Raw genomic sequence first — 25,207 nt, 5'->3', positions numbered from 1 at the left:
CCTCGTTGGATTTTTGCAAACAGAATCCAAACAAAACATGATACTTTGTTCTTTTTTTCTTGCTGGCACACGGCTCTGATTTCTGCTTGAATTCCCAGAACGACCGATCTCATTTTACTGCTACCAGACATTAAGTAGAATTTAATGGGAGTAATATGTCTCCTGTTATTTGATGGTTTAATCGCTGCCGTTTCACGTCGAGAGGGGCTTCATTATGTCGGATTATCCAGAATGATCATATCAGTGATTTCACACATTATGTCTTCTCTCGCTGCATAATGGCCACATACTGAAGCATCGTCAATAACTCACCAGCCCCTTCATACCCACGCTTTTCTGTTATGTTCAATCCAATCGTTTTCTGAGTTTACCTGCTTTAGTGATGAGCTGCGACTCATTCGCGCTGCGTAGAACGCGTCCTTCATGCTACAACCTTCGTCCGAGGCCCCGCCGGCCGGAGCTGCTCTCAGCAGCAGGCTGCTGCTCTGTGTGGTGCCTGAGGTGTGCTGAGATGATGGGAGCTGACAGGTGGCTGCGGCTCCTAAGCTCCGATCCACCGCAGGGCCGGCGCCTCCAGCGCCGCGGCTGAAAGCTGCACCGCGGTCCCAGCGCTTCCAGCGCTGCAGTACAAATAAGCGCGTGTGGATACGTGGATGTGTAAAGAGGAGTTTCCAGGCGCCAGCGGCAGCATCAACGTGTCTTGCATCGATATTTCTTTATTTTTTCCATCAAAAGAAATGCACAGATCAGCAAAGCTACTACATACAAATGGCCATACAACAGCAGTTTAACTTTAGCTCTGGTCTGATGGTTCATCTTGAGTTTTGCAGTAGATCCAACCAGTGCAGTTCTTCCATGTCGAATGACAAACTACATACTGTATCTGGACAGCTACAAGTCACTGCTCCAGGAGATTTACTGTACGTACTTACAATAAAGAAAAACAAGGCTTTTGCATAGCTTCATTGTAATGTAGATACAGTAGTGTAAGGCACTTCATGATGACATGTAGGCGTGTTGCAGCCGACACTAGGGACCTTTTTGCCACGTCATTCTAAACTTCATCTCACTATGAGCAGTTACAACATCTGAATAAAACTAACAACTCCATACAGTACCACACTTTTTGCACATTACATTAATCTACTAGAGTCCTCTGCTTTGCTTTTGGCATTAAGTCTCAATTCTCAAAATATTCAAGTCGGGTTCTTGTGCATAACATGACTGACACGTTGTCCCGAAGCCCCACACAACCCGGTGGTTCCTCAAAAGACTAAAGATCTGTTGTGCAATGTTTCGGGGTTACGTGGAGGAAAAGGCAACACTCTGTCAGAACAAGTCCCAAAACTAAAAAAAGCCTGAACCGGGCGTGGGTGCGTCCAATACGGGTGGAAGTTCCCTCTTGCTTGGTTGAATAAAAAAGGTTTTGCCGCGTGTCTCCCCAGGCCAGACTAAAGCACGGCTGGGATGTTTGGTGCACGTAGAGCTACATTTTCTAGCATCTAGTCATTACACATGAAGGGAAGAGGCTGATCTAGCCAAGCTGATCTTCATACTGCTTGCGGAAGCAATCTCCGGCTGGGAAGAAGTCCCAGCATCGCTCCTGGTACATCTTCCACACGTAGGACTCCTGGAAACACGAACACACGGACGTTAAGCTGCTAAACGGGAACAGGGACTGGTTTGCACTACACATAATTGATTATAATTATTAATGAAGCGTCGCTTGGTTTGACCAGCAGCTCAGCCAAACACAATGACGTATGTGTTGTGTTGTGGATGCAGTGCGACACTGTACCTGACCAGTATGCTCCGTCTCATCCTTGTTGATGAGGTACATCAGGAAAAACCTTTAGGAGAAGCCACAGCAACCAAAATGTCACCAGAACCAGTGACAAGCGTTCCATCTTATCACAATTAGACAGAGCAGCGATAGGAGAACAGCTTCACTGTGTCTCACCACATCACATTCACAGTAAATGTCACACGCTGAGTTACTACACCAGGTAATTCACAAGTGTCCGAGGGAGGAGCCTCATATTGTCTTCGTCAACAAATCACCTTTTCCTCAACTCCAGTGTGAACGGCAGCACGCTGCCACCAAGCGCTTTTCAATAAAGTTCACGGCATTAAACAGAAATGAGGCGACATAATGAGGTCGCCCTCGTGTCCTCCGGCCAGAAGACACCGACTGCAAATGGACTGAGACTTTGTACTGTGGTGGAGATTGTGCAGGAACAGGGTGAGGGTTGCGCTTCGCTGCTAATGCTGCTGAAGCCATCAATCACGTGGTTAAAACAGGAGGCAAAGTGTGTGTCTCTGCTGTGTGTGTGTGTGTGTGTGTGTGTGTGTGTGTGTGTGTGTGTGTGTGTGTGTGTGTGTGTGTGTTAGCTTACAGGTAGTTGGCCAAGTTGTGCTCTTGTAAGGTGTGAGTTTCGAAGCCGTGGGGCGTCGTGTCGAAGTAGTCGTTGCCGATGCCACAAATGAAGCATTTGGTCTGAAGACGGGAAGAAAAGTGATAATGACTTTTCTTAAGGGGGAACGTCACTGATTTTACCACAAACACATGTGTCGCATGCATCTACAGCATATGCATGTATCTGCCTCTTATAACTGTTTTCGTGGTTTAATCTTTTCTAATGACTGAATGTGTTTATTCATCCTCTTACATTCCTTTGTTTCAGGCATTGTTTTATATTGTGATTTCTGGACAGGAACCACATGATGAACAGCCCTGACTCGGGCACATTTACAGCAGCCTTTATTATTCTATTATTTATTATTCTGCCCTGTCAAGTAAACTAATAAACTAATCCAGGACACTAACCCTGGGCTAAGTGAGACAAAGCTGACACCATTCTCTCAGTCCTTTCTTGGAGTCCTGCTCTGCAAATTCTCATGTCTGCCTCCAAAATTAGGTTTATTTCACACTGCTTTAAACTAAATATTTATTTCCCCTGTCATTTTAGTCCCTTAAGGATCAGAGCAGTCACTAAAAGTGGGCTTGGACCTTTTTCCAGCATGACAGACTGTTGTTTAAAAGATGATGAATACAGATGGAAAAGCTAAAAAAGCTCAAGTATGTCTGAATGCAAGACGCCCTGAAAGGAAAGGAATGTTATCTAACGTACAGTACAGACATCATCTACTGGACCGATGATTCTTCCTACTGTGCTTATGCGAGTTCTGCAGACACAGTGGTTGCAGTAAGTCAAAGTATTTCACGTCTGCCCCATCCTCAACCCTCAGTCGGTGTCTCCTCTCACCTCCATGTCTTCTTTGACTTGTTCCTGCTGGTCTCTCAGTTCTCCAAAGGCATCGATGATCAAACCTACAACCACCAAGGAAACACCGTGAGCATATTACATATACTGTGTCTGTGTAATCAATGCAACCACAACCTTACACCCCTCACTTCCTGTCACACAGTATGAAAAATATGGATATACGACTGGGTGATTTGGATCAATCCAGAGATTGAACTTATTGAAATCCTTGTCTGTAGCAGCATACACCGCTACCAACGCCCACCTTGAATGATGGCCAGCAGAATAACGATGACAAAGAAGAAGAAGGTGATGTCAAACAGTATGCGGTACAGCTCATAAGGGTCTCCGGCCGGGTCCTCGATCTCGTCCCCGATGCCTCCGCCCGCTCTCACCCCAACGTACATGTGGAACAGATAACACTGTGGAAGCACAAGTGTGAGCCTGAGCATCAACTAAAGGATCGAGGCTGCGCGACTGCGTGCGTCTCACTCACAGTCATCATGTCGTCACACTTCATGTCCGGCTCATCGTCATCCTGGCTCTTGTTGTAGAACTTCCTGAAGAAGTTAAAGGCCACCACAGTGTAGAGATAGACCACGACTGCCAGCAGGCCCACCGTCAACACCAGCTACAGTCGAACCAAAGGAGGCGTCATCACAAACTTGACATAACAACAGGACTGACAGCTCCCTTTGGTTCCTATAAAAAGCAGCAGCTCACAGGGAACATGGTCGCTGGCGGCAAGAGAAGAGCAGGTTGTAAGAACAGCAGAGTTCAAATTAAAGGAAGGGATGTGAAGGTTTGGCTATTTATAGAAACAAAGCAGCCTTTTAGATTTTATCTGGCACAAAACTCCTTCAGAAGCTGCTGCTACTCGATTTTTTGAGCCTAAACAGCAACAACAGTGGAGCCAGAGCTGAACGTGCTTGTGACTGACGGCTCCATTGATCCGCCCACAGGCAGCTGACTTCAGGAAACGATGCCAAATCCTGCTGGTCTTGACATTTGGGTGCATTTCTGCCCCTGGAGATTGAGGTGACATTAAATTTTGATTTGCACGACCAGTCAGCTGACGTGACAATTCCTGGAGGAGCTGAAAGCCTGAGAGGGGATTTAAATGAAAGCAGCTGAGCCATTTGAAGTCAAATGTCAAAGGATACTTAGTGCATCCAAATTTATTTTACTGTATCACAAATAACGTCATGATGCCGCTGCTCTTTTTATTCGAAGGCGAACGCACAAGGAAAGTGGCCTGTGGATGAACGCCGTTGGCCTCAGTTACACTCTGCTCGCCTCTGACTCTGCAGCGCCCCCTGCTGCTCAGAGCAGCGTCCTCCACGTGCTGCTCACCTGTTTGCCGTTGTGAGTGACAGAGGACAGGATGGTGCGGAGGGTCTTGAAGCCCATGGCGATGTCCAACAGGTGGGCAGCGAAGAAGAAGTTATTGTAGTGGCCCAGAATGGACATGGTGGTGTACCACACCAGATACAGGAAGGACTGGTAGAGAAGAAGACAGTTACAGCATCAGTCCAGCTGTTATCTGTGCGTCCGTCAGGTGATCGGCCCCAACTCACATTGTCTGTAAACACCACTCCCATTTTCCAGACGTGGTACTTGGTATCGACCGAGCTCAACCTGGCATGGGCGGAAAAGTTCATATGAGCGGCTCGTCTTTCTCTTTGACCTCCATTTTTGGCTGAGGATGTTTATCTTTATCCATCTGATCTCTCACCACGACACCAGCGAAGCCTCCTTGGCGACGGCTTCCTCTGTGGGGTTGAAGTCCAGGGCACTCTTGTCCAAGCCCAGCAGCTCTGCTATGCGCTCGGCTCCGTACAGGTCCCCGTACTTCTTAATCACCTGCACACAGAGGACACTGCAGGTGGCACCAAGCAAATATCCAGGCATTTATGTTCTACCTGCATGTCTGATTAAGAGAGAGACACAACTGACAGCCACTTACTTTGCGTTTGACAAATTTGTCCCAGTAGTTGTTCGGGAAGGACCTGAAAAAAACAACAATGGCTTTAAAAGGAAGCTCTTAGACTCAGCTTTAATAAGTCCTGCTGCTGACTCACGGTGTGTTAATGACCAGTCTGTCCCACTGGCCCTTGATGTCATCATCAGATGGCTGCTCTGTGATATAGAGTCCAGCAAACTCCAGCTTCCTCGCGATCTCCTTCTCCCGCTTGAACACCACCAGAGGCACCTGAGGAAACACAGTGCCTGTGTCACTGCATGTTCACGGTACGAACGCAGGGTTTGGTCGGGTGTTACTGTACCTTCAGATAGTAGTAACCCACGACGCACAGGAAGGAGATGATGGTGTGTAGTATTGCCAGGCAGCGGAGCGTTGGTGCCATGTAGCCTGTGCTCTCCTGCAGGACAAAGTACTCCAGCGCTCCGTCGTCCTCCTCCTCCCCGACTCTGCTCTGACCGTTCCAGGGGTCCTCATCGTCAGAGTAATCCCCCGTCACCTGGTGGACAGTCAGGCGTGTGGAGGTACTCAGCAATGTGTCTGCAAAAGCCTGTAGCTCCACACGGACCGGCTTGGCCTCAAACTTACTTTGTAGAAGAGAAGAATGAAGTTGATGGCAAAGGCCACAAAAAGTGCCAGAAATCGCAGGTTGTAGAAATTCCTGGCCAGGTAGTTCTGTAAAAAACAACATTATGTGGATGAATGACCTCAGTCTCATCAAAAGGGTGAAGCTGTTGGTCTGAATGGTGCACGAGGGAACATCTGACCAGCATCTTGGTCTGGTAGACTTCCAGGCCGGCGAAGAAGCTGGCCATGAAGGCCTCGGGCAGCTCCTTCTTCTGCCCAAGCCTCTTCTTCGGGGCCTTCTTCTCTTTCACCGCCGGCTCTGGTGGAGCCTCGTCTTTGGCCTTGTCGTTGTCCTTCTTCTCACCATCTTCTGAGCTGCAACACAACATATTAGTTAATGACTGATGCACGGTAAATACACACCCACACAAACCAAGTCAAGAGCACTCACTCTCCTTTCTCTGAGTCCGACTTGTAGTCTCCATTTGCAGCCCTCTTCTTGGCCGCCATCTATAAACACAAGCACACTGTGTTTTAGGGTGATGATAAATGTGACTGAGTCACCTAACAGTCTCTAACAGGACCTGCGCCTTCTTCTGCTTGACAGCGCTGGCGATGGAGGGAGCATCCCCCACCACCACCTCGGACACGTCCCCCAGTCCTGGCTCCGTCCCGTGCTTTCCCTCCTTCTTGGGCTGGATGTTGAGCAACTCTGCCATGAGGTCGGCCTCGGCTGCGTCTCCCTGAGCCATCTGGCCCATCTCGGCCAACGCAGACGCCTCATTTGCCTCCATCTTTTCCGCCTCTAATACGTCTCCGTGGATGCCGAACTGCGTGGGGTCCGGCATGTTTCCCAAAATGTCTGTCACCTTCATGTTCTTAGCGCCTTCGACGAGGCCACCGCCGAACATGGTGGTCCACAGAATGTGGAAGAATCCCCAAACTAGGCCGTAGACAAAGTAAAAGAGCCCTGTGATGATCATCCAGAAGAAGGTGAAGAAGCCGCGCACCATCTCCTTCAGGCTCATCTTCCTGAGTTTCCTGTATTGCCGCCTCATGCTCTTGAGAGTCAGCATCTGACGGAAGTGACAGAGGCTTTTCTTCATGGAGATACAGGCGACGGTGAAGGCAGAGGACGACTCCAGCATCACTGTCTCCTCCTCTTCCTCCTCTTGGTTCTCCACCACACTCTGGACGTCCTCTTCGTCCTCCTCTGGGCGCTCCACCGGGTCTGGTTCTGAAATCTGGGACGCTAGCTGCATCTCAAAGATGGTGTCTTCACAGAAGTTGACGAAGAGCTCCATCTTCTCGCTCTCGCCGCCTTCGTTGACCACGTCAAAGATGAACTGTCGCTTGGACTCCTTCACCTGAGGCTTTTCCCACTGGGTCCGGCTGGATTCGCTGATCTCAAAGTACACTCTTTCGATGCGCTTGGCTCCACCCATGATCTCGATGCGACCCAAAAAGGGTTCAAAGTAGGAAAGGACGCTCTCGGCCAGGTTGAGGAACGCGGAGAGGCGGGCGTCGTGGGGCATGTGCTCCGACAGGTTGGTCAACAGCACAGCTACATTGAAGCCAATGTCCTTGGCTGGTTCGTGGAAGCGCTCTACAAACTGCTCGTAGCTGAACATGTCGTTCTCATCAGCCTCGGCGCAGGAGAGGAGGAACTCGATCTCAGACTGCGAGTACTGCTTCTGGTTCTCCATGGACTTCTGAAAATCCTTCTTGGAGATGACCCCCTTGCTCTCGGGGTCGTAATCCTTGAAGCTGTCCGACGTCGTCAAGTCCTTCAGTTTGAGGAACATGTCAAAGAACTTGAGGATCATCTCCACGTTGCTGGACGACTCCACCAGCGTGTCCACCATCTGTTTGCCAATGGTTCCATTTACAACGTTACCTGTGAAGCGACGTGTGTGTCAGCAAACACAGTAAAAAGCTACAGCCCGTTTAAATTAAGCAAAGCTGCTACTGTAAACATTTGACTAAACGACAAGCAAACAAGTCTGTTTGATGAAAGTCATAAAACAGACAATATCCTCGTAACGATTGCTGCTGGCACAGGGTTGTGAGGAAGCCGACCTTCAAGCAGAGAGAGCATCATGACGATCATGTCCTTCTGCAGGTCCAGTAGCTCCTTCAATAATTCAATCTGGCTGGAGTCCTGTTAACAGAAACCTTGTGACTCATATTGCACTATATTACACAGATGTGACTGTCCACCTCTAAAGCTCCTGCCACTCTGTAAAGTATCCCCTAGTTGCATTTGGAGAGATTGGGTTGCGGGTACCCACAAAAGCCAGGCTGAGGCCCAAAAGGCCTTTCTAGGCAACATGCATCCATCAGCACCAGGGTTAATGTTATTTTACTGTCTGGGAGCAGATGGTTGGGTCAGTCTGAATCATTTAGCGTCTCTGTGGGACCCGCATACAGCATGCCATAAATCTGATGTGTACTTTGACGCTCTAAATTCAAAGTCATGCACCTGTGCTCTCCTTCATCCTGGCCTCCACGGTCACACTGAGCCCCTTCTAATGACGGTGGGATAGGTTTAGTGGTCAGATTTCATCCCCATCAGTAAATGAAGGAAATATCACAGTTATGAATCATAAAGCTGAGAGGACTGATCCGTGTAGCAGTGGTGCAGTTTGGTGTCATATTTGAGGCTGGGGAGACCTCTAGTGGTGAGACGTATATTACGGGAAGCTTCTTCCCACCGTCCAAAGACATTTGGTTAGATTACCTGGTGACCCTGAACTGGCCACAGGTTTAAATGTGAACACATTGCTCTGATATGGGCAAACAGCAGATACCTGCGATAACTTCATCTGCATGTTGGCAAAGACATGCAGGAAGCCCACCACCGCATCCCACAGCCTGGAGTGGGCCAGACTCTGCTGGTTCCCAATACACGGACCCTGAACAGACAGCAACAGGAAAAGCCATTTACTCCAAGTGCTGCATCATTCATTATTGCGTCTGGTTGTGCTGCGTGGAGCTCCTGTACCTGGATGTACTCAGTCAGAGAGTTGAAAACCTGCTTCGCCACAGACAGAGCTTTGGAGAAGTTCCTCTGACCCGCCTCGTCGATGATGTCCTTACCAGAGTAGTACCAGTAGAAGTCACTGATGGATTCCTAGCAGAGAGAGAAGAAATGCATTTAACAGATATTTACTGTGAGGACTGACGTAAAGATGCTCTTCTATATGGAGAGCTTGCCTGAAGTCTCAGCAGGTAATCAACTGTGCTAATGATGATGTTGACCGTGGTCGTGTTTCCCGTCTGTGTCCTTAGAAAGTTCTGAAAATCTGCAACAACAAGTGTTTGCAGCGGAATAAATGGACCTGTACTGAGCAGAGACCTTCTTGTATATGGACGCGTGCACCCACCGTTGTTGTGGCCCTCACAGAGGAGCTGCAAGAACCTGAAGAGATCCTTAGTGAACTCATCATTCTGTAAAACCTTGGAACCTGAGGACGGAAAAGGAGATTAACGGCCCCGTTCAGTGATAAGAAGGTCAAAGACCAGTCATTTTAATGTCAGTGCAGGCATTAGATTCCACTTCCTCATAAAGCTGCAGTCTATTCAATGCTGTTCAACAGCTAATGTGCACTACACTGAGGCTTCAGAGGGCGCATACAACGACAGAGCATCGTTTCACAAATGAAAACCAGATTTATTACAGGAATTCAACTCAACTTTGTTGTTTAACACTAGCAAAGCTTTGTTGCCTCTTACAGACAAAGCTTTGGGAGAATGTTTTCACACGATGTTAGTATCATAACGTTAGGAAACATGATTAACATGTCTCACACAAATGGCAAGCAAAGACTGAGGAGAGTTAAGTCAGTTTGGAGCATCTGACCACGCACTGAACAGTCTATCCAGAGGTCAAAGAGCATGCATGCGTTCCTTCAGTCCAGGCTACAGAGAAGGAGGTTGTAGTGCATTCAGGACAAGGAGGGAGGAGGAGGAGGAGGAGAGGAGGAAGGAGGAAGGAAAGGGAGCAAGGAGTTGAACGGAGAGCAACCAAGATGTCAGCACTGCATAGAATGAGTAGAATCTGAGCCGTGTATTTACCCCGCTCACTCACGTTGACTGCGACCGATGACATAAAAAACATGATCAGAAGAAAACAAACAAACAAAACAGAAGCAGACATAAGCAAAGGAGAAGACATTTATATTCAATCAGAATAAGTAGGAACAGGAGAGAATGATCAGACTAAAGATATATTTACAAACCCACATTAACATGCGTTTACAATTACACAGTCTGCTCTAGAAGCAGGCGATCAGATCACAGATTGTACCAGGCTAACGGTTACCATCACTTATGCCTGAGTATGAGGTGGATGGGATGAATATGTGGGTGGGTACTGTGATGTTCAACCCATGAGGAGGTGGATTCGTATGGAGGCTGCTGTGACTCTAAGCCCCAGGCAGCACAGGTTTAGTGTATCTGCATGAGGATGAGGATGAGAGACCAACGTGAGATGAAGATGGGCTTCAAGAGCAAACATTAAATGCATTTAAGTGTGATTTGCCCCGAGCCTAATTAAGGAACCTGTATGAGCCTGAATGAGCCACGCCTCATTCAAACCTTCTACATGCTTTGGTTTGGGCTCTGAAAACTGACAGCTGTGTTGCTGAGGGGAAAAAGGAAAATTATTCACTTTCATGAGCGGATTATTAGATTAGACAGAACAATAACCTACCAGAATCTGCAGCAAATCAACTTTTAGGAACAGTTACCGTGTTTGAGCCTCACTTACTTGAGCCCTCTTCAGTGACCATCCCCAGACCTTCAGCCTTATTCTGCCTCTCGAAGGCATTTAGGTCCAGAACACTGCAAGGCACAGACACAGATCAACTAGTATATAGAACAGAACTGTCCAGATCAGTTCTCATACAGCTTCACAAACATCTCAGCGTGTGTCTTCATTACCTGCAGGACATCATCAGTCCAGACAGACTTTTGAAAAAGCCCACATCTCTTTTCTCCTTCAGATAATCCAACATTTTCTGCACGGAGACAGAAGCAGGATCAAAACAAATCTTGTGCCGTTCTTCCTCCTGTACAATGCTGTACAATGTCCGGTACCGTGTGTTGTGTACCTGCTGGACCAGAATGTTCCCACCGTTAAGAATGGAGATGCCCAGTTTGAGAGTGACGGTCACCATCGCACCCAGTCGACCTGGTGAAGGATCAGACCTGGTGTTACTGGTTGGGGAGTGCAGGAGCGGGGAGCGTGTTGCCTTCATCGTACCTTTGCTGGCGCTGATCATCTGCAGCACCATCTCTGCAGCCCCTCTGTCATGAAGCCTGGCCTGCTGATACAGCATCTTCTGCTTCTCCATTTCCTTTTCCTGTGGGGAACAACCATCCATCATGCACCGGCTCCAAGTGCGATTCAAATACGAGGAACCCGAGAAATAGACAGCACCTCAAAGGTTTTCTCCTTTCCTTCCTCCTCCTCTGCTTCTTCACCTTCAGCACAGCTCTAGAAGGGAAAATAGAAGCCGTCAAAGCTGCAGGTTTGTCACTGAACAACTCAGTAAAGGCGATTGAGACGCTGACCTACCTTTGCCATCATATCTGCATATGCAATATACAACGGATCCTCTTCCAGAGAACTGACAAAAGCAAACACATATGTTGGTTGGAATAAATCATAACAATAACCAATATCCAGTAGTAAAGAAATACAAAAAACGGCTTGTGTTTGTCCTGCAGCATAAAATCTGGGGCTCTGGTTTACTCTAACACAGCCCCTCGTCAGCCCGGAGCCAGGCCAGCGCTGCCACGGAGCAGATGGAGCCGTGAGCGCCGCTGCCAGGTGTGTGTTCCTACCTGCACTCTGTCAGAGCGTTGTGGCTGAAATGCAGGATGAGCTGATGAAGAGGGTCCGGCTGCTTCCTCACCTCCTCCTCCTCCTCCTCCTCCACCTTGGACTGCGTTTTCTGGACAAACCCAGCAAAGAGTCAGCAGCGGAGCACAGATGTGAAGGTATATAAATATGTGAGAGTCAGATAATGGAGCCACCTGAACACGGACACATGCAGATCAAACAAGCGTGATGAAAAGCATGGACGTGGTGTAAACACACAGCATGCAAAGAGGTGGAGCATGCGTCACACTCGCTCTGTAAACATCCTGCGTTAGATCACAGCTCATCAGGAAGCATTGGCTTGTTTCACTTCACATGCAGTTGTTCTTAAACTAGTAGTAAAAAAGCTCCACAGAGATTATTTGTTCTATTCTCCATTTAATTATAAAATACACATGTGCACAGTAGTTTGTGGTTTGACTTCCTGCTTTTATCAAACCCTCTCCAGCCGTCGTACGTGAGGTGTCGCAGGAGCCAGACTTGTTCTCATACCGTTAACAGATTGAATGGAAGACTGTGTTTTATGGTGAGAAAATTTAGGAAAGACACAAACCTTCCATAAATTTGGTAAGTCCAAGCATCATGAGGATGCTTTCTTACCTCTGGATGAGACAAGGGGGCTCTGACATCAGTGGTGATGTCATGCTCGCCAAAAACAGACGTCTAGCTGAAAACCGCAGAATGGATGACTGGCAACGACCCGACGGTACAGAACACGGACAATCACACAGGTGGAGGAGAGCGGAGGGGCCGACGCAGGGCTCCCAGTGAGGACACAAGTACTTACTGCAAGGTCCTGCACTAGCTTCTCTTCAAAAGAGTACTCCTCTGTTTCTATCCATATTCTCTGATAGGCCAGGAGGAAGAGGTTAATAGAGCGGTGCCTGAGGAGTGAGAGGAGATCAGCCTGGGTTAAAGGCGGAAGCCGAGGCGGGAGACAGACTTCAGGTGGTTAATACGTTAGTGGAGAGTTTGTGGCACATCCAACAGGTCAGAGTAGAAACGTTCAAGCAGCTTGACACAAGCAGCAGACACCAGGAACATTAGGCATTTGAGTGAACTTAGCCCACGGTGCATCAGTCGCCTCGTGCTGGTTTGCACCAGTGGAGTTAGAGAAAGGTTTGCAAAGTCACACAGCAGCGGCTCAGACTCTGCTACAGTACGTTACCGTCAGCATGGAGAGCAGACTGTCATAGTCTGTGTTCTCATGCATTTTCCCCAGCCAAGTATGTCGGTAGGAATTCAGGAAGTAATTATTATTTTGGTGCCTGAGGGGATGAGGTACAATAGAGTGTCACTTAGACGAGAGAACAAAGGCTGAACAAAGAGACGGGACGACATGTGAATGAGTGAAACATTATCCAGAACCTTCACATTCATCCTCCAAACTCCAAATAAAAGCCATTGTGCCTGCACTGAGGACGCTCTAATAATTATTAGCTGTGTCACGCTCCACCGTCAGCAGCTCTAAACAAACGAGTCCCGCTGTCAGGAGGGCGGCTTCTGAGCGCATACTGAGGACGACCACCCTCAGGTGGAGCCTCGTAATTGTTTTCATTGCCACTGTGTTGCTCCACCTGACTTCCTGTGATTGAGTTACAGAGCAGCAGGCCATGAAATTGCTAGTTTCCCCCTTTTTCTTCCTGCTCCTTAACAGCTGCGGGCCAGACATTTGTCCTACAAACGGAGGGGGGGGGGGGGGGGGGGGGGGGGCGCTGTGCAAGGTCACAACCCAGAGTCGTGAATAAGAAACACTGTGGAGGACTGTAAACCTCAAACAGAAGAGCAGCGTGGACGCCCTCGGTGTAACAACATGCATTAATACCTCGGTAGATTATAAAGTGGAGCCATGCGGAAACAGGCGACCACCGCTCGCTTTCTCTGCTTCGACAGCAACTTCTGCCACACGCACTTCTTGGACCTCAGTGGTTGTTCCACCTGAAGAGAGGAGAGAAAGATCGTGGGTCAAAGTGTGGAGCCTGATTTGTGCTCTGATCTACCGCTTAAACGTGTGAGTGGACCTGGTCCAGGTTGAAGACGGCAGCAGAGATCCTCTGGATGCGGTCGACCACTCTCTCAGGATCCGGAGGCGCCTCGCTCCTCATCACTATGTCCTTATAGAGGTTGAGCTGCCACCTCACTGCAGGGTCCTCGGACTGGGAGTCACAAAGCAACGCATGAAGTCTGTGGATGCTGATGAAAACTTGCTGTGGCCGTGAACTCGCTCACCTTCTCTCTGAGATGCAGATTCTGCTGAATGTGCTCTTTGACTTCGTCATCCGTGTCTTTCTGTTCAACAGCAGGAGGCAAATGGAAAACTAATGTAGAAGCATTTCCAAATACAGCTGCTTGTAATGATACATGCGGTGAGTCGGTCACCAGGAGGTAGCGGGTCTTAGCCAGAGAGATGAGCTCCTGGTCCCCGGGGGTGCACATGTTGAGGCCGATGGGCAGCATCTTCTTCAGCGCCGCCACGATCAGGGACGTCTGGATGGAGTAGAACTCCCCGCGCCTCTTCTTGTGCTTCCTCTCCTGGTCCTGGCCTCCGGACTGCAACCATCACACGCGGGTGAATAGAACAGCTGATTCCATCATCAAAAGCACACGTCTGTACAACAAACTAAACCCAGAGGCAACTTTCAGGGGCCAGACTGAATCTGGGCCACTGAAGCTCAAAACAGACAGAACAAACACTAACATACCATATTACAACATACACACACAAATACAACAGGATGTGAACACCTCGAGGCTCATGTAACTACTGACCAACACACATCTATTAACTGCAGACTTGTTACTCCAGGTGAGATGGGTTCTGGCCATAAGGCGATGAGGACTGACCCACGTTACCATGTCACACACAGAACAGCGATGGATGGAAGCACAGACGCCCAGCTGGCGTCATAGAAACTGTAATCACACTATGGACAAGCCAATGAGCTGGCGGTAAACAAGTCATGCACTGCATCACTCTACCTTTTCCTTAAAGGACTGATACAGAGACAGGAGGAGAGAAAAGGCAGATAGAAGAGAAGGATGAGAGCGCGGTTAATGGAGGTGCTCAGTCCTCACGTGGACGAGAAGCCTTTGTTTGCCTGGAACCAGGCAGACAACAGGGAAAGCTGGAATAATCCCTGTAATCACAGCTGAGCGTGTGAGGGAATATTTGTCTGTTTAGAGATGAACGTTAATCTGGCTGCATGCAGGTTTATCCTCACGCCACACAGTCACAGGTCAAGGTGAGCAGGGCTCGTTCACTGTTTGATGCAGACAAGCTTTTCTTTTGGTTTGTCGTGTGTGTTATTGCGTGTTTACAGGCTTCTCATGTTAACATAGTGGCTCATGTAATCAGATCTAAAGGCGTTAACATGGCAGAGGCAGTGTTAACATGCGTCACACATCCTCGAGGTCCTGCTTCGTAAGAGATAAGTCACAGCATCAGTCGACACTAATTTAAAACAGGAAGCTGAATGTGCTGAGAATCCGTAGAAAACAAAAAACAAAACCTACCTTGGACATTTTGGTTTTATTATCTCCAGTCAGAAAGGAAAGGTTGTTGATTTCATTCTGGACCACAAAGTTCTGCTCTTCTCTTTTGAAATTCTGAAAAAAGAGGAGGCTGTGAACATTGTGTAGCGTCGCAGCACCCGCTTCCTGACTACGGCTTTGTGTCGCCCAGCAGGAACAGCTGATTATGAGACTCACATGCGACTTGCACCAGAGAATGAATATCTCCGCGACCATTCGGAAGAGCTCATTGGAGTCAGCGTCCGGTTCCTTCAGCCACCTGGACCTGCAGCGACAGCCAAGACGAATGCATCCTCTTTAGCTCCTCTGCAAACAGCAACACCTGCCCCGTCTCCTCCGTAACATCCCTCTTTAGGAAACGCTGACCTGTTGTTGTCCACGTAGCGGATGAGCATGGGGTAGAAGGCGTACAGGTCCCTGCAGAGCACGGCGAACTCATCCAGGATCAGCAGCTCGGCCTCCTGTGTGTCCCCCTTGCTGTCCGCCTTCAGCAGCTCCTCCTCCGCCACCACTTTCACCGTCTTCTTCTTCAGCTTCTCCAGCGTGGGCAGGAAGTGGCTCTTCAGGAGGTCTGCGCGGGCTTTGCTGATGATGGGCTGCACGTACACTGCAAGGCCAGCAAACACGTCAGGGGATCATACTCTCCTTCATCTTCTAATGAAGAATGAGATGCGGGCTCCCACCTGCGATCCGCTTCATCCAGGAGGCCTCGTCGATGCCCAGGTTGTTGTTGAGGATCTTGAGGATGTTGCCCAGGATGAGGCTGAGGTGCTCCGAGGTGACGGTGGTGCAGCACACGCTGCCTCCACTGACCGCCTGGCTCTCAGGGCCCCTCTCCCACCAGTACGACAGGTAGTTGCACAGCATGGGCAGGACCACCTCGATCACGTGGGGCATCTCCGTGTAGCGCGCCCCAGACTCAGACATGTCGTTGATGTCCTTCATCAGCCTGTCGAGGCGCGGCATCCCGGGGCACATGTCCTCCACGCGGTCGGGAATGCCTAGAACTGCAGCAGCACAGCGTCACGGCTGGGCCTGGCTCAATGTCCTCGTCAGCGCGGAACCGCTGGCAGCACTCACCGGCTCGCTCTCTGCCGTTCTTGGTGTTGAACACGGAGCAGGGGTTGTACATGTTGAGCAGCGGCTCCAGGAAGGCGACGGGCAGCGCCCCCGCCAGCGTGGCCAGACACTGTCCCAGAGCTGGCAGCTGCCTGAGGGCCACAGAGAGCGGGTCAGCGCCGGCTGCGCACGCCGCCACCGCCGCTACGTCTGGAGAACCTACCTCTCCACGTAGATGTTCTTCCCGGTGCCGAGGGCGTAGAGGCTGGTGAGGATCCGATAGCAGGACACCTGGACGTCATCCACTGAGAGAGAAAACAAAAGCATGGCGTTAACTGTGCATCAGCCATCGTCGCCATCATGAGTACAGACGTGACGAGTCGACACTAGACTGCAGTCTTTAGCAGCTCCTCAAAGAGCACGTTTGATCACTCCCCAGCTGTCACCACTCACGAAGCAGGTCGACTCCAAAGTGGTGCTGAGTGATGTGCTCGAACAGAGCGGTGAGGATGGGGAGCAGCGCCGCCGTGGTGTAGTTGATGTTCTGTGACACGCCTTTCATCTGCGAGCGCGAGTGAGTGAACTTCCCCAGCTTCAGGTTCTCCAGCGTCTTCTCCAGGTCCTCCGCGGCGTTCTCGAAGAACGTCCGGAGCCCCACGCGCACCGTCTCCGAGGCCGACTTCATCACCGTCCTGTTGGGAAGTGATGAGAGCAACTACTTCACCTTCACAGCCTGTCGAGGTTTTAGTCATGAAATATGAGACGAGTGTCAAGCTGTTACACTGAACATGAAGGATTCATTTAATGAATTAAGATCCTGTGTTTCTGCTTACACTCGATTAAAGAGCACAGGCCACTAATGTGATTAGTTCATCCAATGGCAGCATTTCACAGTGGCTAATTCATTTATAAGGAAATAACCATTGTTAAGTCTTGATGTGTCTCAGTAAGGAGAAATGTAAGACAATCATCAGCTCCTCAGCAAAGACAACGCATGAGCTTAGTTCGCTGATTTAGCCTCATTCTGTATCATTGTCTCCACAGAATACTCAGAGCCCTGGGCAACATGTGGCACATGAAGATTGTTTGGCTCATTTAAAAGGCACACAGGGCTCTTTGTGATGCGGCAGCCTCCCACAAGACACTGGTGCAATATTATTTTAAGACAAAACGCTCGTCCCTAAAGTCACATTATACAGGAGGAAATGTACGTTTCTGTTGATCGTTCCCGGCTGGCTGTAGTTCTGAGCGCTCACCTGGTGTCCAGCGTGTGTGCCAGGATGTGCAGACAGCTCACCATGGTGGTGGAGTCGCTCCCTGCAAGACAGCAGGAAGGAGGCAAACGAAACCATGGGAACCTACAAACTACGAGGGTTCAGCTTCCGCTCAGAGGAGTGATGAGGGAGGCAGACATTTACATTCCTGCGTGTTTAATAGTAATCAGCTTACCAAAGAGTGAAATCCTATGTCTGACAAGAGCTGCCAGTTTACAAAACAGGCTGAGGCAGCGAAGGTTAGAGAAGGAGGAAATGAGAATAAGTCAAGATTAGACATGAGGATTTAAGTAAAGAATGGAAAAGTAATGTTCTCATGCTGCTCAGGTCCATGTGTTGAAGCTGCACCTGGTGACCATCTCCTTCTCTTTGTTGGAGGCATAACCGCTGCTGCTCAGGTTCTTGTTGGGGGAGGACAGGAAGTAGAGAGAGTGGTTTTTGAAGTACTGGTCGATAAGAGGGAGGAGGACCTGGTGGAGAACATGAAGACGACAGGATTAAAACCAGTCAAATTTACTGTAAAAGTCAATCAATGTTAAATAAATGTGACTCACTTACTTTGGCAAAAAACTTGATTTCTTTCTCGTGAGGCGATCGGTCGGTTTTCCCACTGGCAGCCATGGCCTCTGGAGGCACACACATTTGCATTCAGTATCACACACACACAGTAAAGTGAATGAAGCAGCGTTCTATCTGATGCGTTCTCACCCAAGTGACTGATGAACTCCTGAGCTGAGTCCACGTACTTCAGCAGCTTCTTGAGGAACTTGTAGGCAAACCTCTTCTCCATGGAGGAGGAATCCTGCTCCAGGTCCTTCAGACCTCTGCAGTGACACAACTCCCATGATTCAGTGCTCATGACTGCGTTATACGCTCAAATGCTAAAGTCAGCGCGTGGTTCAGGTTTACATTTACGACCTTGTGATGCTGTAGCCATTCGTTTGCAGGAAGCGGAACAGGTCCTGGGCCTTCTCTCGGTCCCGGGCCTTCTCCTTGGCCGTCAGCGTGTCGTAGGGCACCAACAGAGGGTGTGTGCCTCCACCTGACAACAAACACAGTCACCGGAGCCAAGGGATGGATGAGCTGAACCTATTTAATGGGGACCATCCAGGCAGACACATGCTAACGCTAACAGGCAGTTATAAATACTGCAGTGCTACTTTGATCCACCTACACACACACACACACACACACACACACTGGTTCACTGCTCAACACGCATCTGTGATTGACTTCATTAGAAATTCACCTCTGCTTCCAAGGTCACTCTTCTTCTTCTTGGCCCAGATGTTATGGTAATTCTCAGCCACCACCTCCACCATCCCCTTGAAACCAAAGACAAACAGTATGTGACTCAGGGAGGAGCGTGCACTGCCCACGTTCCTCATTTGCATTCAGAGAATATTGCTTTTCATGTGACGTGCAGACAGTGAGAGGAGCCAGCGAGGAGTCACCCACTTGCAGCTCTCTGGACAGGATCACGTTGCTTGTGTCTATCGGGCTTGGGTTGAAGCCGTTGGACTGTCAAAAAATTACAGGTGTTTCATGAGACTCAGCACTTCGATAAAACAAGGTTCTAAAAGGATTTCTCCGTCTTTAAACTGACATATTTTGTTCTGTACCTGGGAGGTCTGCGATATTTTTCTCATTTTCTCGCTCTCCCTCTGTTGAGACATACTCTCTCCATCCTTGGTCCTGTCAACGCTCCAGCCCATCGCCAGCATACTCCTCAGGGACTCTCTAATTGGCCATCTGTAAATCTCTTTCTCCTGAAGCGCAGAGACAGAAACATCGAACGAGGAAGAAAAGATCAGAGGTCTGGAATCTTTGGTTACTCCTTGTCAAACGTTACCTCCAACACATCGCACCTTCTCTGTCAGGGCCTTGTAGGTCCTGAGCTGAGGGTGAGTCTTGGCCTTCTCATCCACACAGTCTCCGTACTTCCATCCCAGCAGCACCTGGGGCACCAGCAAGAGGCACAAGGGTCAAAGTCTGTCTTACATTAAATATAACACATTAGGTGGTACATCCTGTTGTGCTAATGTCTTAGCCTTGTGACATATTCCTAGATTAAACTATGCAGACTTTCTAATGCAGGTACATTTAAAGAACAGGTTCTCCAGGTGGAGGCACCTTTCCTGACCTTACCTTCTCTGCAGACCACTTTTCGTGGCAATGCTCAGCATATTTATTGGCAAACTGCTCCAGCTTCTCTGGAAGAGAAATACTAGGAAACAAACAGAACCTCGGTTAATCTTCACGTCACCGCACATGCATCGAACCGAAGCTGCGACTTCACCACGTCAGCGTGGCTTACTTAGCGGTACTGATGGGTTTGGGGTCAAAGTTGCCCTGAGCGTCGACAGAAACAGGCTTCTCCACAGCGGTGCTAATGGAAGCATCCACGTAGTCCGGTGGCAAGGCTCCAGCTATGGCGCTGAGGCAAGGCATGGCCATCTTGAACAGCTCCGGGTCATATTTCTGCATGTGAAACACAGAAAGCTACAGCTGACTGCAACATACGCTGTACGTCCTGAAAGGCTGGCAAAAACTAAAGTCTGAAACACATGGTTGTAATGTGTTGAGGTCACAAGAGGCCAGAGGAGGACTCGTTAATGAGGAATTATTCCAAGAGCCGAGGAGGCAGCGTGCTAAATGGCTGTCCAAGTATTGACCCTCTGCTCATGAGGGTGCATTTAAAGAGATGATCTGAGTCAAATCAAATTAACCCCCCCTCCCCACACACACACACTAAACAGGAGTCTGATGAATTCCGTTTTATTTACTCATTTATCTAAAACATTTATTGTACTGCACTGTTTTAGAAGCGGATCCATGTTACATGAATGACCCCTTACCCTCTGGGACAGAGATTCAAAGACTCCCCAGAAGATTTTCTTGGTCAGCAGAAGCTCATCCTCCGAGGCTGTGCCATAGCTGCCCCAGCCCGACAGGAGGCAGTAGTACTTCCAGTTGTGTTCGTAGTGGTTGGTCAACAGCTAGAGGACACAAGGAGGAGGCGAGGAATATGTGTATAGGTCAATGAGACACAGGCAGCACTCAAAGTACATGCAGTATGTGATTAGGTTCAATCAAGGCAAAGATTCAGAAAGGCAAAGGGATAGAAAGAGAGGGGCTGAAGTGCAGGAAGTGTTGCTCACCCTCAGCGGCATCTTGCAGTAATCGGTCAGCAAGGGCACATCAAAGACCAGGCGGCACAGGAGCTGCTGCAGCATCGAGGGGCGAAGGTGCCTGCAGAATGTGGGGACACAGATAAGAGTGCTGCTGCCCTGGGCTGACTTTAACTGCTTCAGACTCCTAACACTTTTGTCACGCTGACTGGGATTATCTGGGAAAAGTCTGCCTCTGAGATACAGTGGAAAATTTGCTAGAAAGCTGATAAAATGTTCTGTTGACGGCCGCGCCTGCTGCCGCTGGAGAAGTGTTTGTGGCATTATCGCCTTTAAGTGCATTAATAGAGTTCCTCACTTGCACACGGACAGCAGGCACTCTTCGATGGCGTCTCTCTGCGCCTTGGTGAGCGAGCGGCCCTTGGAGAGGCGATAGATGGTGTGGAGAGTGGAGTCGATGAGGGTGGCGTAGTGCTCGGTGCCGGCGAAGAGGGGGGCGCAGCGGGTGAGGAGGGGGAGCATGGCGGAGCCGATGTAGCGGTTCATGGCTAGGGCCGTCTCAGTGGTGCACAATCCGTCCTGTGGGAAGACAAAGGTCAAAGATCACACAGCGTGGAGGAGGGCTACCAAAGCAATGGACTTACAGTTATAACAATTGCCTTAATCAGCCGAGTGTAATGAGGAAGTTCTCATTAGTAAAAAAAGGTTAATCAACAATATTATTGATCGTGAAACTCCTTGATGAGACTCACTGTATCCAGAGACGTCGCTGCCCTCAGGTCAGGAAGGAAGCCCACCTCGAGCAGGTGAAGCAAAAAGCTTTGGTCCTCAATCCCATACACTCGATCCAAAAACAGCACCATGGGGGCCTTGTGGTCCGGACAAAAGCTGGCAGACATGTCAGGTTCTGTCACTGAACCATCTGCAACGAGAGACACGGAAAGAGTTCCCCAAGTGTGAAATGACATCACTAAAGCTCATACAGGTTGAAGGCTTCTCTGATTAGGCGACTCGTGTGTTCATTAAACGGGAGCCTGCGGATGCTGGGATACTGTGGATGGCGCGTCTGGGCCTTGGCCCGCTGACAGCTCGCTGAGCTCGGCGGTGCTCACAGCAGCAAATTTAAGAGGCGAGCGGTGCCGCGCTTATGCAGATCAATCAATAAAGCAAGACAGCTCGCTATAGAACGGATCTGGCTTACTCAGTGCTATGGGAGTGTGCCGTAAGAGCGTTGTGCTGATTAAAAAGGCATGAGCAGCGAGATGGAATCAATAACCTTCCACGTGGCACCGAGTGTCTGAAGCCCTGTAGAAGTCATGTGGTAGCATGCAAATGAGACCAACGTGTCGTCTGAGGCGCGTCATGGTCACGTGATCAGCACCTTTGTTGATGACGGGCATTTTGAGTGGGATGCTGATTATTCCCACAAGGTCCTCGATGGGCACCAGAGAGCGCAGGATGGCTCGAATCCGCAAAGCTTCACCTTTTCCCTTGTTGATGATCTGAGGCAGGAAAAAAAACACATTTGAATTTGGAAAAAGCTGAATCCATTAAATATTCACTAATTGTAGGAGTCGTACATGCATCTCTGGGGCGCAACGACCCAACAGGTCGATGAGGGCAGAGTAGAAGGACATGATGGCGTTGCCCATGTGGACCACCTCCTCCTCGTGGTCGCCGTCTGCAGACCTGGTGGTGGGAAGAGGGAGGGGATTGGCTCAAGCAGCCCATTATAAGCGTGAGGCCCTATAATGACCTGATCTGCATGGCTTACACATCGGGGCTGAGTCCCTGGACGGAGCCTGGCAGATCCAGCGCTGGAGTCTCAGAGATCTTGATGGCCTCCTTCATGGCAGCCAGCAGACCGTTGCCCCCCTCCCCCCTCAGCGCCGGCCCGAAGCACTCCGGACGGCGGATGAGCAGCTTGACCACGACACTGGAGTTCTCCTCCACACTCTCACCTGACACATGCAATGCATGTAATGAGCGGACGAGCCACACACTTGCATCACAATCACTAAAGTTCTATCACGCTCCATGGCTTGTATTGTTAAAATAAAGTGGAATCAGGGATGTTCAAAACATCTGTACCATTAACAAAGACAGCAAAGCGCAGGAAGGACAGATAACGCTCCCCCTCAATGGGGTTCCAGCCGATGTCTGGATAACCTTTAGCCAGGAGCATGGGGCAACTCTGGAGGCCGCAGCCGGCCAGGTAGGTGACCACCTGCCATCCAGAACATACAACACGTTACAGCTTCAGAATCTCACCTCATCTGTTTATAGCGTTGACCCTCACCACAACCAGCACGCGGCCTCACCTTGTCAAGATCAGGCTCCTCCAGCGCCAGTGCCAGGCCGTTGTTGTCCATCACCGAGGAGGCAGCCACATCTAGAGGAGTGGAGCCCCTCATGGCTGGTGACGCTGCAGGATGGACGCACAGTCAACAGTTCACAAACAAGATCATGAGCGATGGAAGATACAGCATCATTACTCCTCCATCCATAAATGTGGAATAAACACAATGAGTGAGAGCTGAACCCACCCAGACCCACGCTGCTGTTCTCCAGCAGGTAGCTAAGATGGTCGAACATGGCCTTTTGGTTCTGACGGCTGATGCGGCAGAAGTAGCACAGGAAGCGACAGCAGCTCGCCACCATTTTGGGGAACGCGATTTCCTGCGAGAGGTCATATGTGGATTAGGTAGCGACACACTGCACATCTGAGCCGCTCAGGCATCATGTGTTCAGTGAACACACATAGACTAAATGTCACTTGAAAGCTGCAGTTGGTGATGAACGGTCTCTGATTGCTTTAATCCAGAGTTTGTTATTAGTTCCCACAAGTCCTTATGCCTAATTAATGTCTGAGTCCTGACACTGTTACATGCTGCCAGCCAGAGACTCGGCGCCCCCTCTGCCCTCACTCTCTGACTCTGTCAGCCCACCTACCGGAACCTCGTCTTCATTAACACACACTCACCACGAGACAACACAACACAGGAGCAGACTGAAATACTAAAGGGAGCGACACGCTCGCCAAGTATCGGAATGGAGGAAGTTATGAAACCTGGGATTTATCTCCTCCGAGCACGTTGACCATGACCTCCATGACAGTCTCGTGCATGCCGAGGATCCTCATTAGGTTGGGGTGCTGGTAGAACACCTTGTTGTTCATGATGTCGCTGAGGATGCATGGACAGAAAACAATGACATCAAACCATGCGTTCTGATTCAGAAGAAGGGTCTTAGTGTTAGTGGCCTACCCCAGTCCATCAATCATGAGCTTCTCCTCCTCCTTTCCCATACGCACAGACAGCAGAGACCTGATCTGACCCAGGGAGGCCAGGAGGTTAATGGTGTCCTGCACCGAGGCCGCACTGATGGTGTAAGTCTTCCTCATGGCTCGCAGCAGCTCCCCGATGCTGTCGTACTGCCTCCTGAGCAGGCTGAACATCTTACGGACCAGCTGCGGGTCCTGGATGTGACACTCCTGGGCCCAGCTCACCATCGTCTGAGAGATCAGCTCCTTCAGGTTGGCTGGAGAAACAAAAGGACACGACTGAGCTCGCTAATAATGAACAAGCATCGGGGTCCATTTGGAGCTTCGGTTTCTCTGCAGGGGAAACATTTAGTTTTTTGCTACCTCCTGCTCTGCGGCTCTTTGTAATATGCAGGTAGTTCGGATTAGTTGATTATGAACTTGCAATGAAGTAAATCAGCTACGCATCATTGGCTTCAGGATAATGCACTGTACAGAGCCGCTCATCTAAACACACAAAATAAAACCAAACGCTGAGTAGAAAGGCTGCGTTTCCCAAACAGACAGTGACGCAAATGAGGCGCTGAGCACAGAATAAAGGACAGCAGACAGCTCAGAGTGGAGCTAATAGAACGGAAGGCGCTGCAAGTCTGCTCTGTAATCAGCTGCCTTCATTCTCCTCTTTGTGCAACGAGGGAAAACAGTCACGGAGCTCATTTACAAGGAGACGACCAGGGAAGCAGCGGATGACGTGTTAATCGGCCTGAACACGGTACAGACATTTGTTTGCGGTTCCCCTTAAGGCTTTATTAAAACTGGATCGATAGCGCGGGGGAGCGGCTGCACGGCTGCTTTAGTGTGTTCTTATTTATACACAGGACGGAAAGACATCAATTCACCGACTCCGAACCATAAAAGATGCAGCAATTTACGGTGCTGCCATTAGATGATTGTTTGCCTGCGTTTGTGTGATTGGATCTGCCGCTCGAGGCTGTCGATCAGCGCTGTGTTTGGTGTTTGGGCGTTTGCGTCACAGGCGAGGACCCGGCAGAATGTCCCAGTCAGCGCTAAGCGATGCGTCGGCGCTCCGTTCCTTCCTCTCAGCCCGCGCTTCGCGACACCTGACCCCCATTCTGTGGCGCCACGCGCCCCAGCGTCGCCTCCTGTTTTCACTCCTCTGGCATTCGGCCTCGCTGCGACCCGGCAGACAAATGTGACCCGTCTGGAGTTACACTGATGCGAGCCAGTG

At 49.7% G+C, this 25,207-nt stretch overlaps 1 protein-coding gene across 4 annotated transcripts in view; it reads right to left on the bottom strand.

Moving 5' to 3' along the window:
- Nucleotides 1-696: 696 nt before the first annotated feature.
- Nucleotides 697-25,207, bottom strand: part of LOC114848724 (ryanodine receptor 3-like) — a 60,294-nt gene continuing 35,783 nt past the window's right edge. The window contains exons 40-105 of one of the 4 annotated variants that reach the window (XM_055505942.1): nt 23,963-24,236; nt 23,767-23,881; nt 23,243-23,375; nt 23,018-23,121; nt 22,788-22,923; nt 22,471-22,657; nt 22,277-22,385; nt 22,078-22,198; nt 21,449-21,618; nt 21,055-21,275; nt 20,727-20,817; nt 20,424-20,564; nt 19,883-20,046; nt 19,714-19,792; nt 19,434-19,523; nt 19,188-19,334; nt 19,024-19,086; nt 18,815-18,890; nt 18,484-18,607; nt 18,274-18,389; nt 18,124-18,191; nt 17,914-18,035; nt 17,741-17,790; nt 17,548-17,608; nt 16,745-16,983; nt 16,515-16,596; nt 16,313-16,443; nt 15,916-16,239; nt 15,599-15,839; nt 15,410-15,497; nt 15,215-15,307; nt 14,681-14,695; nt 14,081-14,251; nt 13,931-13,990; nt 13,723-13,857; nt 13,527-13,639; nt 12,870-12,969; nt 11,665-11,774; nt 11,396-11,447; nt 11,258-11,314; nt 11,081-11,180; nt 10,929-11,008; nt 10,759-10,835; nt 10,586-10,659; nt 9,892-9,909; nt 9,201-9,281; nt 9,031-9,119; nt 8,819-8,947; nt 8,625-8,729; nt 7,894-7,975; nt 6,399-7,711; nt 6,266-6,324; nt 6,015-6,189; nt 5,836-5,922; nt 5,552-5,746; nt 5,348-5,478; nt 5,233-5,275; nt 5,002-5,129; nt 4,844-4,904; nt 4,620-4,766; nt 3,763-3,897; nt 3,532-3,688; nt 3,267-3,331; nt 2,397-2,497; nt 1,799-1,850; nt 697-1,630 (exon numbers count right to left, since the gene is read on the bottom strand). In XM_055505942.1, the coding sequence (XP_055361917.1) occupies nt 1,535-1,630; nt 1,799-1,850; nt 2,397-2,497; nt 3,267-3,331; nt 3,532-3,688; nt 3,763-3,897; nt 4,620-4,766; nt 4,844-4,904; nt 5,002-5,129; nt 5,233-5,275; nt 5,348-5,478; nt 5,552-5,746; nt 5,836-5,922; nt 6,015-6,189; nt 6,266-6,324; nt 6,399-7,711; nt 7,894-7,975; nt 8,625-8,729; nt 8,819-8,947; nt 9,031-9,119; nt 9,201-9,281; nt 9,892-9,909; nt 10,586-10,659; nt 10,759-10,835; nt 10,929-11,008; nt 11,081-11,180; nt 11,258-11,314; nt 11,396-11,447; nt 11,665-11,774; nt 12,870-12,969; nt 13,527-13,639; nt 13,723-13,857; nt 13,931-13,990; nt 14,081-14,251; nt 14,681-14,695; nt 15,215-15,307; nt 15,410-15,497; nt 15,599-15,839; nt 15,916-16,239; nt 16,313-16,443; nt 16,515-16,596; nt 16,745-16,983; nt 17,548-17,608; nt 17,741-17,790; nt 17,914-18,035; nt 18,124-18,191; nt 18,274-18,389; nt 18,484-18,607; nt 18,815-18,890; nt 19,024-19,086; nt 19,188-19,334; nt 19,434-19,523; nt 19,714-19,792; nt 19,883-20,046; nt 20,424-20,564; nt 20,727-20,817; nt 21,055-21,275; nt 21,449-21,618; nt 22,078-22,198; nt 22,277-22,385; nt 22,471-22,657; nt 22,788-22,923; nt 23,018-23,121; nt 23,243-23,375; nt 23,767-23,881; nt 23,963-24,236 (8,753 nt within the window). In that variant the 3' untranslated portion in view covers nt 697-1,534. Of the gene's footprint in view, nt 1,631-1,798; nt 1,851-2,396; nt 2,498-3,266; nt 3,332-3,531; nt 3,689-3,762; nt 3,898-4,619; nt 4,767-4,843; nt 4,905-5,001; nt 5,130-5,232; nt 5,276-5,347; nt 5,479-5,551; nt 5,747-5,835; nt 5,923-6,014; nt 6,190-6,265; nt 6,325-6,398; nt 7,712-7,893; nt 7,976-8,624; nt 8,730-8,818; nt 8,948-9,030; nt 9,282-9,891; nt 9,910-10,585; nt 10,660-10,758; nt 10,836-10,928; nt 11,009-11,080; nt 11,181-11,257; nt 11,315-11,395; nt 11,448-11,664; nt 11,775-12,488; nt 12,586-12,869; nt 12,970-13,526; nt 13,640-13,722; nt 13,858-13,930; nt 13,991-14,080; nt 14,252-14,680; nt 14,696-15,214; nt 15,308-15,409; nt 15,498-15,598; nt 15,840-15,915; nt 16,240-16,312; nt 16,444-16,514; nt 16,597-16,744; nt 16,984-17,547; nt 17,609-17,740; nt 17,791-17,913; nt 18,036-18,123; nt 18,192-18,273; nt 18,390-18,483; nt 18,608-18,814; nt 18,891-19,023; nt 19,087-19,187; nt 19,335-19,433; nt 19,524-19,713; nt 19,793-19,882; nt 20,047-20,423; nt 20,565-20,726; nt 20,818-21,054; nt 21,276-21,448; nt 21,619-22,077; nt 22,199-22,276; nt 22,386-22,470; nt 22,658-22,787; nt 22,924-23,017; nt 23,122-23,242; nt 23,376-23,766; nt 23,882-23,962; nt 24,237-25,207 lie in introns of all 4 variants that reach the window. The other 3 variants (XM_055505943.1, XM_055505944.1, XM_055505941.1) reach the window with 3 other exon arrangements.

The sequence above is a fragment of the Betta splendens genome, chromosome 22 (assembly GCF_900634795.4).
Source record: "Betta splendens chromosome 22, fBetSpl5.4, whole genome shotgun sequence".
Classification (NCBI taxonomy): Eukaryota; Metazoa; Chordata; class Actinopteri; order Anabantiformes; family Osphronemidae; genus Betta; species Betta splendens.
The sequence above is the reverse complement of the archived record's forward strand: the minus strand, read 5'-3'. Positions and strand labels throughout refer to the sequence as shown.